The sequence below is a fragment of the Marmota flaviventris genome, chromosome 13, assembly GCF_047511675.1.
Source record: "Marmota flaviventris isolate mMarFla1 chromosome 13, mMarFla1.hap1, whole genome shotgun sequence".
Lineage (NCBI taxonomy): Eukaryota > Metazoa > Chordata > Mammalia > Rodentia > Sciuridae > Marmota > Marmota flaviventris.
The window spans coordinates 104,244,417-104,258,388 of record NC_092510.1 but is presented as its reverse complement, the minus strand read 5'-3'; the positions used below and the strand labels follow the sequence as shown (position 1 = coordinate 104,258,388).

At 50.7% G+C, this 13,972-nt stretch overlaps 1 protein-coding gene across 1 annotated transcript; it reads left to right on the top strand.

Moving 5' to 3' along the window:
* Positions 1 to 4,925: 4,925 nt before the first annotated feature.
* On the top strand, positions 4,926 to 12,235 carry Zmynd19 (zinc finger MYND-type containing 19). The gene is made up of 6 exons (XM_027940937.3): positions 4,926 to 5,061; positions 6,259 to 6,318; positions 7,176 to 7,282; positions 8,048 to 8,188; positions 11,102 to 11,282; positions 11,631 to 12,235. Exons 1-6 carry the CDS (start codon positions 5,011 to 5,013, stop codon positions 11,772 to 11,774), a joined length of 684 nt encoding a protein of 227 aa, XP_027796738.1. The 5' UTR covers positions 4,926 to 5,010; the 3' UTR covers positions 11,775 to 12,235.
* Positions 12,236 to 13,972: the final 1,737 nt, after the last annotated feature.

Here is a 13,972-nt window from a genome sequence, read left to right as displayed (position 1 = left end):
CCTGAGCTGCTGGGACTGCAGGCATGAGCCATGACACCTGGCTTGAATGACAAATTTATACCTCCAGATGGATATCTCTCTTATTTAGTCTATATTAATACTGTTTTGTAAACTTAACATATACTGTAACTGACAAATAGAGTTTTATTTTGCTAAGCCACTGAGAACTCAGGGTTGCTTGTTAATGCAGCACAATCAGGACTACCCAACATACAGACTACTACTACCACTCATGTCCAAACACTATCACCTCCCACTCTGTGCTTCTGATCACTGCCTAGAGAACCTTCCTGCTTCCACTCTTGCCTCCTACAAGTTCAAGTTTCCAGCTGTAGAGCACCAGCCTGCTTTTCAAACATGCCAGACATGTTCTCAGCTCAGGGGCCTTTGCTCTGGATGTCCCCTCTGCCACACGTTCTTCCTATGTGCCTGCATGGCTCACTCCCTTTGGGACTGTCTGCTCATATGTCAGTTTCTCAGTGAGGATGACTCTGCTCCCTCATCAGATCCCCAGCTCTGGTGCTGGCCTGCTTGTCATCCCATTCTGACAACCCATCGGGTAGATTTTTTGGCTTCCTCGCTAAGCAAGTTTTGTTTTGGTCAATGTTGTAGAGCAGTTTCAGTGGGAGGTAGGGGTGAAGGCCTAGCTGGGTGGGTTGCCAGAAGACTTGAGTGGTAGGCAGGATGTCTTGAACATGTCATGTTCTCCTGCCTTCACCCTAGCATGTTATGTAGCATGGCTAAAGGGACTTTGCAGGTGTAATTAGATTAGTAATTAGTGTTCTTTTTTTAAAAACATATTTTTCAGTTGTCAATGGATCTTTATTTTTATTTATATGTGATGCTGAGAATTGAACCCAGTGCCTCACACATGCTACGTAAGTGCTCTACCACTGAGCCACAACCCCAGCCCCATAATTACTGTTCTTAAAATAAGGAAATTATCATAGATCCTTTGCGTGGACCCAATCTAATCACAAGTTTTGTTTTTTTTAAAGAGAGAGAGAAAGAGACTTTTTAAAAATATTTATTTTTAGTTTTCGGTGGACACAACATCTTTATTTTTTATTTTTATGTGGTGCTGAGGATTGAACCCAGCGCCCTGTGAATGCCAGGTGAACGCACTACCGCTTGAGCCACATTCCCAGCCCTGCGAGTTCTTTAAAAAAAAAAAAAAAAAATTTTGTAGTTGTGTATGGACAGCTGTTGAGAGCCACAACCCAAGTCAAGATGGCGCCTGGCATTTTGCCAGAAGGAGTGGTTGAGAAGTAACGCCAGAGAGCCATTAAGATGATGATAATTAAGTTAAGCTGTGTATAATTATTAAGATAATGACTGATTGCTGTAACTGGATGATGCTAAATTGAAACAAGCTGTGTATTCAGTTGTGTATATAAACCTCTGCTGTCCGGCAATAAGGCGGCTCCTGCTACCTCGGGTGCACGCTACTTTTGAGTTCCCGTTGAGTTCTGGCAATAAAGTAGTTCCTGTTTGAATCTACAAGTGGCTTGTGACTTCCCGGTTATTTGTGCCCAGCCAGACTGCGGCAGACAGCATGCCTCTATTTTGTTTATTTTTATGTAGTGCTGAGGATCAAACCCAGTGCCTCACACATGCTAGGCAAGGGCTCTGCCACTGAGCTACAGCCCCAACCCTAATCATTGCCACTGAGCTATAGCCTAAGCCCTAATTCTTAAGAGGAGAGACTTTGGGGCTGGGGTTGTGCCTCAGTGGTAGAGCACCTGCCTAGTACATTTGAGGCACTGAGTTTGATCCTCAGCACCACAGGAAAATAAACAATATACAGGTATTGTGTCAATCTACAACTAAAAGAAATATTTTTAAAAAGAGAGAATTTTCTTCAGCTGAAAGTGGGAGAAATGAGGTAGAAAGGATGGTTAGAGAGATTCAAAATGTGAGGAGGACTTGCTGGGTTTTGACAGTGATTACAAACTGGATAATGCAGGTAGCCTCCAGGAACTGAGGACCCCTGGCTGACAGCACCTTACAGTCATGTGGAACTAAATTTTGAAAACAACTTAAATGAGCCTATGGAGGACTCTCCCTCACAGCCCCTGGTAAAAGCTCAGGCCACGTGACGCCCTGACTTCAGCACTAAAACCTAGATCAGAGAAGCCACTGAACTTACCTGTACTTCTAACCCAGAGCCACATGATAACATATTTGCATTCTTTTAATTGTAGGACAAAATGCCTTTACTTTTAGGAAGTGCAAAGGATTGAACCCAGTGCCTCACACATGCTAGGTAAGCACTCTGAAAAGAAAACTTGTTCACTTTTTTTTTTTTAATTTTTTAGTTGCTGATAGACCTTTATTTTTTATTTATTTTTTAAAATATTTATTTATTTATTTTTTGGTGGACACAACATCTTTGTTTGTATGTGGTTCTGAGGATCGAACCCGGGCCGCACGCATGCCAGGCGAGCGCGCTACCACTTGAGCCACATCCCCAGCCCCATAGACCTTTATTTTATTTATTTATATGTGATGCTGAGAATCAAACCCAGTGCCTCACAAATGCCAGGCAAGTGTGCTACTGCTGAGCCCCAGCCCCAGCCCCTAGTTCACTGGTTTTTTATTTTTTAAGTTTTAGTTGTAGATGGACACAATACCTTTATTTATTTGTTTTTATGTGGTGCTGAGAATTGAATCCAGTGCCTCACACGTGCAGGCATGCACTCCACCACTAAGCTACTGCCCCAGCTTTTCATGTTTTTTTTTTTTTCAATCTTTTTAAAGAAAGGGTCTTAGCTGGGCATGCCTGTAATCCCACTGGCTTGGGAGGCTGAGGCAGGAGGATAGTTAGTTCAAAGGCAGCCTCAGCAAAAGCAAAGCACTAAGCAACTCAGTGAGACCCTGTCTCTAAATACAATACAAAATAGGCTGGGGATGTGGCTCAGTGGTTGAGTGCCCCTGAGTTCAATCCCCAGGACCCCTCTTCCCCCAAAAAAGAAAGGGTCTTGCTAAGTTACCCAGTTTAGTCTTGAACTTGTGATCCTCCTGCCTCAGTCTCCCAAATTCTAAGTTTGCTGATTTTCTAGACAGGAAGACAACCATACACAACTCCCAAGAACTAGGAAAGGATGGCAGTGGCTGGGGGGTGGACATGAGGTCAAGGGTTTTGTGTGCATGTGGTGCTGAGGATTGAATCAAAGCCTTATGCATTCTAAGCAAGTGATCTACCTCTGAGCAACACCTCCAGCCCTTTTCATTTTGAGACAGAGTCTCAGTTGCCCAGATTGGCCTCAGTTGCCATTCTTCTGCCTCACTGCTCCCAGCAAGTGTTTCTTTCTTTCTTTCTTCCCCCCCACCCCCCTCTGGTGCTGGGGATTGAACACAGGGCCTTGTGCAAGCACTTTACCAACTGAGCTACTTCCCCAGCCCAAGAGTGTTTTTTTTTTTTTTTAAGTGTTGCTGACAGAAGACAGAGGTAACACTGTGACTTGCCCCTCACAGGACTCATGACAACTGGTTTACCCCAAGTCAGCTGCATGGCACAAGTCATCTTTACTACCTGCAGGTGTTCATGGCTGCAAGCCATGCAGTGACCTTCCAAGCCTACAACCTGTGGGCAACAGGATAGGGGTTTAGCTCCCCTGAGGATGACCCCTATACAGCCTGACACAGAAACCATACTGATAGTACCCCCTTCCTCGCCTCATGTCCCCACCCTAACTAGTGTTTTCTGCTGTCCCCTCTCAGCTACATGGACTTGAATCCCTGTTTCAACTCAATTTCTGGGGGAAACCTGCACTAAGTGTGTCTACTGCCCATGGAGCACCCACAGAGCCCCACCTTGGACAGCGAACCTTTTCCTAGGAAGCTCTTTTTCTTAATCTTACACCTTCCCAACGGAGAGATTGGTAGAGTCCCTAGGCCCAGCCTGATCCCAGATGCCTCTCTGCCAGCTCTTACTGTCCTCCAGGTGTTTGAGATAATTGGCAAGTTTCAGGAGTCCACAGATAGGCCTTCTGGCTTCACTCACTAAAGCCCTTTGCAGACATTCTCTTGATAATTTAACCCCCAAACAGAACCTGGCCTGCCAAAAACAGGCTGACCCTCAGGTGCCTGGGGTCATCTTGAAGCAGGGTGGAGCCCATCCATAGGCAAAAGGCCTTGCTCCCAAGGGTCAGGCTACGGGGGCTACAGACATAAGATCGGCCAGACATAAGATCACCATTGCCTCCAGTGTCCCCAATAGGTGTCAGCCTTTCCAGGGGACCTAACAGGCCTTACAGACCTAGGACGCACTAGGTCTGGCCCCGCCAAGTCATCCTGAGCTGTTTCTGGAGGCGCAGCCCGGAGGTGAGGAAGTATAGCCTGGGATGCCAACGTAGCTGTGCTGGGAGCTCCGCCGCAGTCTTGCAGGCGGGCGGGCGAGTTGAGTTCGGGTGGGCGGGCCCGGCGCAGGCAGGTGATCCAGGCCGTCCTGCGGGGCCTGGAGAAGGACCGGAGCAGGTTGTGGGGACCGCGAGCTAGCGGAAAGAGGCTGTGCCGCAATCGGGGACACAGCCCCACGGGCAGACCCCCGCCACCACCGCGCGCACAAAGCTTCCCGCGAAACTGACGTCGTGCCGGCCCGCCGCGCAGGCGCCGCCCCCGGCCCGCCCCTCCCCCGCGCTCGCCCCGCGCTCGCCCAGCTTCCAGCACGCCGGCGCACCCGCTCTCCTCCCATTGGCCGCGGCGCGTCGGCGCGCGCCAGCCGGCGCAGGGCGCTCCCTTCCATTGGTCGGGCGGCTGTGTCGGGGGTGTGTCCCGGCAGCGCCCCGCCCCTCTGCTCCGCTCTCGGGGGTGCGCGCGGCGGCGGCGGCGGCGGCGCGTGGCAGGTCCGGCGGGCGCGAGGCGGCGGCGGCGGCCCGAGCGCGGCCCAGCCTCGTCCGCCCTGGGCCCGCCCGGCCCGACCCCGGCCCGCCCGGAGCGCCGCGGCCTCGCCTCGGCCCGGCGCCTCCCGAGGGAGCGGCGCTGCCGGCCGAGAGCGCAGGCCCGGCCATGACCGACTTCAAATTGGGCATCGTGCGGCTCGGCCGGGTGGCCGGGAAGGTGAGCGGCCGGGCCTGCGCGGGCCGGGCGACGGGCGGGCGGGGCAAGTGGGGCTCGAGGGCCCGGCTTGGGCCGGGTGCCGCTTTCCTCGGGCCAGCCGACGCGCCCCTCTGGCTTCCCGACGCACCGGGCCGGGCCGGCGGGGTGCGGAGGCGGCCGGCCGCGCTCACCCGGAGCCCTCCCGGGCAACCACGGCCGGGCCTAATGTCGGGGCTGCACCTGCGACCGCCGGGTTTGAACAGAGCGCCCTTTCCGCGGCCGCCCCCGGCGATCTCACCGGCGCGTCTGAGGCGTGCTGCGCCGTGCCTACCGGCCCGCCGAGCTTCGGGGATCTTTTTAGCGCTCCCAGGGGCTGGCCAAGTTCGCCTTGGGCTTCCTCACCGCGGGGACCTGGAGCCAGGGATTCTCTCTGCTGCTCTCCAGTGCCTGGCCCCGCCCTCCGCGTGTTTGAGGCCGCAGCTGCCGTGGCACCTGTGGGCTTTGAGGCTTGGAGGTGTTTAGGAGCCAGGGACCTTATCCAGTCCCCACAACCAGTGGCTGCAGCTCCTGGTGGGACAGGAGTGGAGGCAGGGTGAAGTCAAACGCCGGAAACTGGTTTAGATCCTAGAAGAGACCCTGAGAGGCTGCCTCGGAAACTGTCTTCTGTCCCTTCAGCAGAAGCTCAGCAAGGACTGTTGGGGATGTGAATTCCCGACTGGGAAAGGGTGGGACCATAAGTGAACATAAATAAAAACCTTAAGGCTTTTATTTGGAACATTTCAGGCAGGTAGCTAAGAAGCCTAGTCCAGTAAGCACGCATACTTACTGCCCAGCTTAATGAATAAACATTAAGACCTTCTGAATATCATACTTCAGCCTTGGCCCCTCCCTCTGCTCCACTGGAACCAACTTTCAATAGGTTTATTGGTACATTAAAGCTCAGTGCCACTTGCTGGAGTTGTGTTGTGCAGATGGGTACGTTCCCTTGGTACAGACTGATGTGGCCATGATTTGGTTTTGTTGGTTTGCCTGCTCTTTGGTGTAGACCAGTGTACACCAATGAAGTGGAATAAGGCTGCCACTTGCTGATCTATCTTGTCCTGAAGAGGCACATAGTTACTTTCTATTTCACAAGAAAATTAGGTTGGCTCCTGCCTGTTACTAGTTACTGTTCCTTGTGAGTATTGCAAATGTAACTTGTGTGTGGTTAATTTCTAGACCAAATACACATTGATAGATGAACAAGACATCCCATTGGTGGAGAGCTACTCCTTTGAGGTAAGGATGACTGGTGCTTTCATATTGCTTTTGGTTGGTGCCTGGGAAGGGTCATGAGGAGTGAACTTCCTTCCCTGTGCTATGTGAGCAAGTGGTTAGCCACCGCTGGCCTGTGGACCCTCAGGTCCACACTGTTGATTCCCACTGGAACCTGTCGCAGTCCTACTGCTCTTTCCCCAGCCTCACTCACCCTGCTTGCTGGCTCTTGAGAACACACCAGGTCTGGTTGTGTTTGTGACGGGATGTCTATTAACTCAGATCAGGGTGCAGCAGTCTTCACCTCTGCACAGTGTGAGGGGAAGTGGTCCTGCTCCTTGCCAGTGTTCTCAGTGGGAAATGTCCATTCCTGCTGCTACTTGGCACAGAAGCCCTCAACCACCAGTGTCCCCACTCCATGATTTCATATCAGCACCTCACACTTTGTAGACACTGCTTGTTCAGGGGTTTCTCTTCCTTGCTAGATTGTGGGCCTTTTTGTTAAGAATGGGAGAATGTATTTCTCTGTGTCCATAGTAGAGTTTCTTGCCCAAATTGAAGATAATGTGTTTGGAGTGTTTGTTTTTCAGCGATTGGCCTTTGGTGTTTGTGTCTAAATGAGTCTCTCCAGACCCCCAGGGTCCTGAGAATAGGCTGGCATTTGTCCTTCTGGCTGTTTGTTTTGCTTGATTTCCCCCTTGCTCCAAGTACTGGAGATTGAATCCAAGGGTCCTCTACCACCAAGCTACATTAAGTATTGCCCACTCGCTCCAAGTACTGGAGATTGAATCCAGGGGCCCTCTACCACCAAGCTACATCAAGTATTGCCCAGAGTTTGAGGCTTGTTTAACAAACCTTTTCCCCCCCCTTTTTTTTTTAAGGCCCGAATGGAAGTAGATGCAGATGGAAATGGTGCTAAGATATTTGCATATGCCTTTGACAAAAACCGAGGAAGGGGATCAGGCAGGCTCCTTCATGAACTGTTGTGGTGGGTATTTTCCAGAGGCCTTCCATCTCCCATCTGGGTCCTATGTAAGCTCTGATGTGCAAGTATGCCTGAGGCAGTAGAGCTGGGTGAAATTGGATTAGCCCCACTTTCCCTGGGTCTGGGTCTGAAGAATTGTTTCTGTGTCTTTTGCCAGTAACCCAAAGGAATGGTGAATTTGCATGTTGTGGTACTTCAAAAACCAGGTGGGGACTGGGGTTGTGGCTCAGTGGTAGAGTGCTTGCCTAGCATGTGTGAGGCTCTGGGTTTGATCCTTGGCACCACATATAAATAAATAAAGGTCTATTGACGCTAAAAAAATATTAAAACAGAAAAACAAACCAAGCCAGTGTTCTGCTGGGGCAGAGACTCCTATGGAGGAGGGGGATTCTGCTCTCTTTGTTGGGCTCTCACTATGCCTGTTGTGGGGTTTAGTCTACCTCCCTGGGAAGCAGGCCACCAATGTTTGTTGTACACTGTGGGGCTCTGAAATGTTGGGACCACCCAGATGCAGAGCTGGTCTCAAAGATGGCTGTTCAAATAGTTTTTGGGTTTCATCCTTGGTTCTCATGAGTCCAGCCCTTAAATCCTGGAGCAGAATTGTCAACATGGATTCCTGTGGGCATCCTCCCCTGGGTGTACCTCCTGTCCATAGGATGAGGAGCCAGTTCAGACCAAGTAGCTGAGACTTTTCTGGCTGGATTTGCATGTTAACCAGAGATATCTGTGAGGGTCAGAGATGGCACTCTAGAAGATGTTTTTCCCCAGGGAGAGGCACAGGGGCGGCGTCGCTCCCGGCTTCCAGGTAGTGCACCTCAATGCTGTGACTGTGGACAACCGCCTGGACAACCTGCAGCTGGTGCCTCGGGGCTGGCGGCCCAAAGCTGAAGAGACCTCCAGCAAACAGAGGTGGGTTTTTCCTATTGTGCTTCCTCCAGAATCTCAGAACCAAGAGGGTCATGTTCCCACTGTGTCATGATGCCTGTGTGTGCTTTGGGATCAGGATTATTTTTCCCCAAAGTGTGGTTTTCCCCATTTGTCATGGGAATGGGAAGAATTTCTAGGATTATCTTTCTGGGGTGATCTTATGATAATTGGATTTAGGAATCCATTAGCTGATGTGATGAAGTAGGGCTAGCTAGCCTTGGGCCATACCTGAGGCCTCCTATGCATGTACATGGTCTGTCTGTCATGTTCTTTTGCTAAGCAGTTTTCCTTGAGTAGAGGTTTGAAGAAAGCAGGATGGTGTGGTTTGGGGGCGTGACCTCTCAGTTTCCAGCTCTCTGAAGTCCTAAACACAGTACTCTGTACAAGCTTCCATGTAGGAGGGCAGTTCTTGCTGCCCCAGGACCAGCCCATCTCTGATACTTGTGGAGCCCTTGGGAAGATCTGAGGGACCAGCAAGATGGGGTTGGGAGCTGAAATGAGCCCAGGAGTCCTCAGCTCCACATGCATCCTTGACCTGTTCACAGACTTCTGGGCTTTCTGTGTATTTCCTCAAGCTGGGGGTGGTCTTTCCCAATGTTGGCAGTGCTAACTACCCCAGCAGGACAGTTCAGTGTTTTGGGTGATGAGCTGAACATTCACTTATTGCCTTCGGATCGTGCCAGAGCCCTGTGCAGTGGGAGAGAAGTGGCAGGGCCACCCTGCAGGCTGCTGATGGTGATGCTAGAGGACAGTCCCTAAGTCCTTGAGGGCCACTTCCAAACTGCTACTCTGGCCCCGTGGTGTCCTGCAGACTGTACCTCATTCATTCTTACATGGACTTTGGCAGGTAAAGGCAGAGCCTGGGAGTCTCTGCTTTCCATGTGGCTCTTGGTTTTGTTCTGATGCAGAGTTGTGATGCTTCAGTTCTTTCTTACTGCTCTTGAGTGAACCTGAACCTTTTATAAACGTTGAGTAAAGGGTTTTTATCCTTTTGGGAATTATGTTGGGTGGGACTTTAGGTTGCAAGTAAAAGAAACTGAATTCAATTTGGCTGAAGCAAAAATAGGGCACTTATTTTTCCCTGACAGAAATGTGGAGAGCCAGGGTTGATGCTCATCTTGCAGTTCTGTCCCTCAGGGCTTTTCCCAGGTGGGGGAGTGGTCTTCATCAGCAGCAGGCCTATTCATTACTGTAGAGGGAAGTCCCAGGGCCCTTTCAGGTAGCTTGCTTTTCTATCCTGGAGCTGGGGCTGAGATCAGGTCTCTCATAAAAGGAAACCAGGGTTGTATCATCAACAAAGGGTAGTAGGTGCTTGGGGGGCAAAACCAACATCTGGCGTTTCTGCTTGGTTGTCCTATTTCCCTAGTGTAGATGTGGGGTCACCTTTCCCAGCTTCATGCGGCTCCCTTTGGGGCATATACTGTATGGACCCTCCCCGTATTCAAGCAAGTCCCCGTGCACCCACCATATCACCAGCAGTGGGTCCATTCTGCTGTGGCTCCCATTACCTCAGATAGGTCCCCATGTGATGGTCTGGCCATCCTGTGGCTAAATGTTACCTGTAGGCCTCTGAATATCTTTTATGATTATCAGATACAATAACCACAATTACGAACCTCTGGGGGGGGGGCTGTGGTTGTAGCTCAGCAGTAGAGCGCTCACCTAGCATGTATGAGGTGCTGAGTTCGATCTTCAGCACCATATAAAAATAAACAAATAAAATAAAGATATTAAAAAAAAAAGTCCTTTAGGAAAGGGGGCAGCCACAACCCTGAGTAATAGAGGTTCCTGGTCAACTCGTCTAGCAACCCTTCCCCCTCTGTTCTGTGTCCATTTGGGGAGATTCCTTCTGCAGTTGTGCCCTATACCTGCAAGCACTTCCTGCTGGTAGAAGTGACTTGGGCAACTAGGACTTAGTAGGTGTCATTCTTGGCTTTCTGATATGGGTTTTGGAACTTAGCAGTGTAGAGCACTTGTACTGGGTCAGGCCCCAGGCCAGAAGCAATAGTCAGAGCCAGTCTGAGTGAGCCTCAAGTTCCAGCTGCTCCAGGTTGTATATCCTGTTTCTTGGCTTAAAGCCTTCACATGGGCTGGTTCTTTATCCTACATATCCTACATAGGATTACTCTTCTCCCAGGCCTGGACTTTGTACTTTGCTGTCCTGGTTGATATGGGACAAGTTTAGCTCATCTAAAGGGGCCTCTTTGCAAACCTGATCCCCTCCTCCCCTCCTTCTGCTTCCAAAGGGCTGCTCATGAACCTCACAGAAGGGCTTAGAAAGCTGCCAGCATCCTTCCATATGTTGACCCTCCCTTTCTGAACAGGTGCCTCATGGTCTGGCTTCCATTAAGTGGGATGGTCAGAGGAGTAGGTTCAGTGGCTCCTTGGCTCCCGTGGTGTGGGCTGTACCCCTTGAAGCCCAGCACAGGGCTGGAGTCCTCCACACTCAACTCTTGTTTGGGGGCTTTATACTGTAATATGTGCCCTCTTGATCTCAGTTCTTAGTAGAATTCTTGGTAGCCTCTGACTCATTCAAGTGGTGGGAGGTGGTTAGAAGCACATAGGACAGCCAAAAAAATTGAAGGGGAAATGGCTTGATAGGTCAGTAAGGGTGCCTCCAAGGGTCATAAGTAAGGTCTGAATTGTCCATATTCTGTGCCTGCTGTGTGCCCATTAGCCCAGATGTTGGGGAGGGTGACAAATAAGGCAGTGCTTATGTGTTGTTAGTGGGAGATTGTTATGCTAAATAGTTAATGTCATGTAGTGATAAGCACACGGCAGAGATGGGCAAACAGAAATCAAATTGCTGGAACAAAAACTGGTGTCCTGAAGCTGCACCATCTTCCCTGTGTGCTGCCCTGAGCCAAATATACTGAGGCCTCTACTTGCTTTTAGGGAGCAGAGCTTGTACTGGCTTGCAATCCAGCAGCTTCCCACGGACCCTATAGAAGAACAGTTCCCTGTCCTGAATGTGACCCGGTACTACAATGCCAATGGGGATGTGGTTGAAGAAGAGGAGAACTCCTGTACCTACTATGAGTGTCATTACCCTCCCTGCACAGTGATTGAGAAGCAGGTACAGTGTGTAGCAATGAGGCCTTGGTTGCTGGCCACCTCACCCGCAGTTTGGCTATGGCATGGACCCAGTAGACCCTGGGTGTTTCCCTAGCTTTCCACCAGGGTGGTTCTCCCTTTACTCTTGTGCCTAAGCAGGCCCAGGCCTTACAACTCTGATGCTTGTTTTTTCTGTTGGGTGGTTGGTTTGTGGTGCTGGGGCTGGAACCCAGAGCATTGCACATGCTAGGCAATTGCTCTGTGGTGGAGCTATATACCAGCCTGGCAAATGGGGTTTTGCCAAGTCTTTTCAGGTTCTACCCCACATTGCTTCCCAGAAATGATGGTGAAGCCACATGTTCTGTTTCAGCTCCGGGAGTTCAACATCTGTGGGCGCTGCCAGGTGGCCCGGTACTGTGGCTCCCAATGCCAGCAGAAGGACTGGCCTGCCCACAAGAAGCACTGTCGGGAGAGGAAGCGTCCCTTCCAGCACGAGCTTGAGCCGGAGCGATGACGGGCAGCGGAGCTGCCATTGACGCGGGCCTGTGACTTCGGGCTCTTCCGTGGACACAGCAGAGACAGACAGGCGCTTGAACCTGGAGGTGCCGAAGAATCCAGTGGCAAGCCCAGAACAGCCACCATGAGTCTCCCCATGACACATGCTGTCTGTGGGGACAGTGCTCCTCCAGTGTTAAATGTCCAGCAGAGACAACGGGGAGGCTCCCCGGGACCTTTCTCATTATTTATATGTTAATATGTTTGTAAACTCATGTACAGTTTTTTTGGGGGGGAGGCAAGGGGAGGGTTAGAAACTACAAATAGGATCATTTGCTGTAAGCCTCAAATGGCAAATGGTCGGCCACAAGTCTAGAAACTCAATAGTGGAGCTTCTCTCCTGGGCAGTGGGGTCCCCACTGAGGGTGGCCTGCACGAAGTTGTGTCCAAAAGGACAGAGTAAAGGGTGGAATCATCTTCTGTCTCGGCTGTTCTCTGCTCCTCATTCCATCTGTTGAGGGCCAGGCGTATTTTTGAGTGGAATCAGCCAAGTGTTGTGGAATGACAGGACCTGCTGTGCTCTTTGTTGGCCTCTGAGGAGCAGAGCATATCAAGCCTCTCTGGAGTCTGGCTGGGAGTGCAGTGAAACTTGGTCAGTAGGATCAGTGGGGGTGGTCTAAGAGGCCAGCCACCATTTCAGTAGCTGTGGGATACATTAGATCGGAATTGGCCCTAGATTCTACCTTGCTTGAAGTGGGAGTTTCTTCCCAGAATGGTGCGCACAGCCTGCCTAGCATGAAGTGAATGACACTTCTCCACCCATTGGCCCCCGGGACAGCCATCCTTCTCCCTTTGGGGGCTGCAGATGTCAGGGCTGTCCAGTGTGTTATCCATTTAGAGCCCCTCTGTTACTGGGATTTTGCCTTTCTTCGGGTCTAGTCAGCTGTCTTGCCCCCAGGCTCTTCCCATCCAACTGGGGCATCATGGCCCTGGGCCCTGTGTTGGTCTGTAGGCTCTGCTACAATGTCTCTTGTAGCATTTCTGCCATGTTCTAAGATGCCCTGTGTTCTCATGCTTGTTCCTGGCAGATCATAGCCCTTTGGTGGCCTTTGGCTTGTGAGAAAGCTCCTGTGTCTGCTACCCCCCCCCCCTTTTTTTAACTTTATGTGGTGCTGAGGATCAAACCCAGTGCCTCACATGTGCTAGGCAAGCGCTGTACCACTGAGCCACAATTCTATGGCTTTTTTTATTGTACCTCCTGGAGGAGGAAGGACAAAGGAAAAGGTGATATTGAGCTGGGCATGGTGGTGTACACCTGTAATCCTAGTGACTTGGGAGGCTGAGGCAGGAGGAATGTAAGTTCAAGGCCAACCTCAGCAATTTAGTGAGGCCTTAAGCTTAGTAAAATCCTGTCTGAAAATAAAAAATAAAACAAAGGTCTGGGGATGTAGTTAAGTGCCTCTGGGTTCAGTCCCCATTACAAAAAAAAAAAAAAATAGGTATTGCATAATTCCTGAATGGCTTTCTGGACCATGAGAACTCCCATACATCCACAGGGGTTCTGCACCACAGATTCCCAATCCCTGTCCCCGACCTTTGCTGGGTAGTAGAGATCCCTGCTCAGACTATAAGTGGAACAGTAATGGGGCCTCAGAAAGCTGTTGGGGAGGGGAGCTATGTGTGTGCTGAGAGAGTGAACAGCAGCTGGCTGGAATCCTTGAGTGTCCCAATGCTGGAGTAACCTTGCTTCCAATGTGTTGCCAGGACTGTTTGGGTGGAGGGATCCTGTATGGCTTGGCATGTTGTGTCTTGGGTGTTCTTCAGGCATGGGGCTTTGCATTCCCCCAGGCAATCTGCTGTCAAAGGCTCAGAGAAGACAGTTGGCAAGCCTTGGTCAGCTTGTGTCCTTAGGGAAGTGGCCATGTTGGAACTTGAACCTGGCTGTGCCCTCTGACCAGCCAAGCTGCCTTGCTCTGCAGTTAGCTTTTGTATCCCCAAATTAAACTGGAAGTGCTCAGGTTCTCAAAACCAATCTGTAAGGGCTGTGCTGACAAAGGGATGTATGTAGGTTTGGGGCTTGCCTGTGAGTGCCTACCCTTCCCCTCATGCCCACTGGCACAGGTTTTGCTATGTAGGTGAGATGGGCCCATTTTCACTCCTTTGTGCTTCCCTGTGATCCTGACTTCTTTTTGAAAATTTTTTAGTTTTCAGTAGACC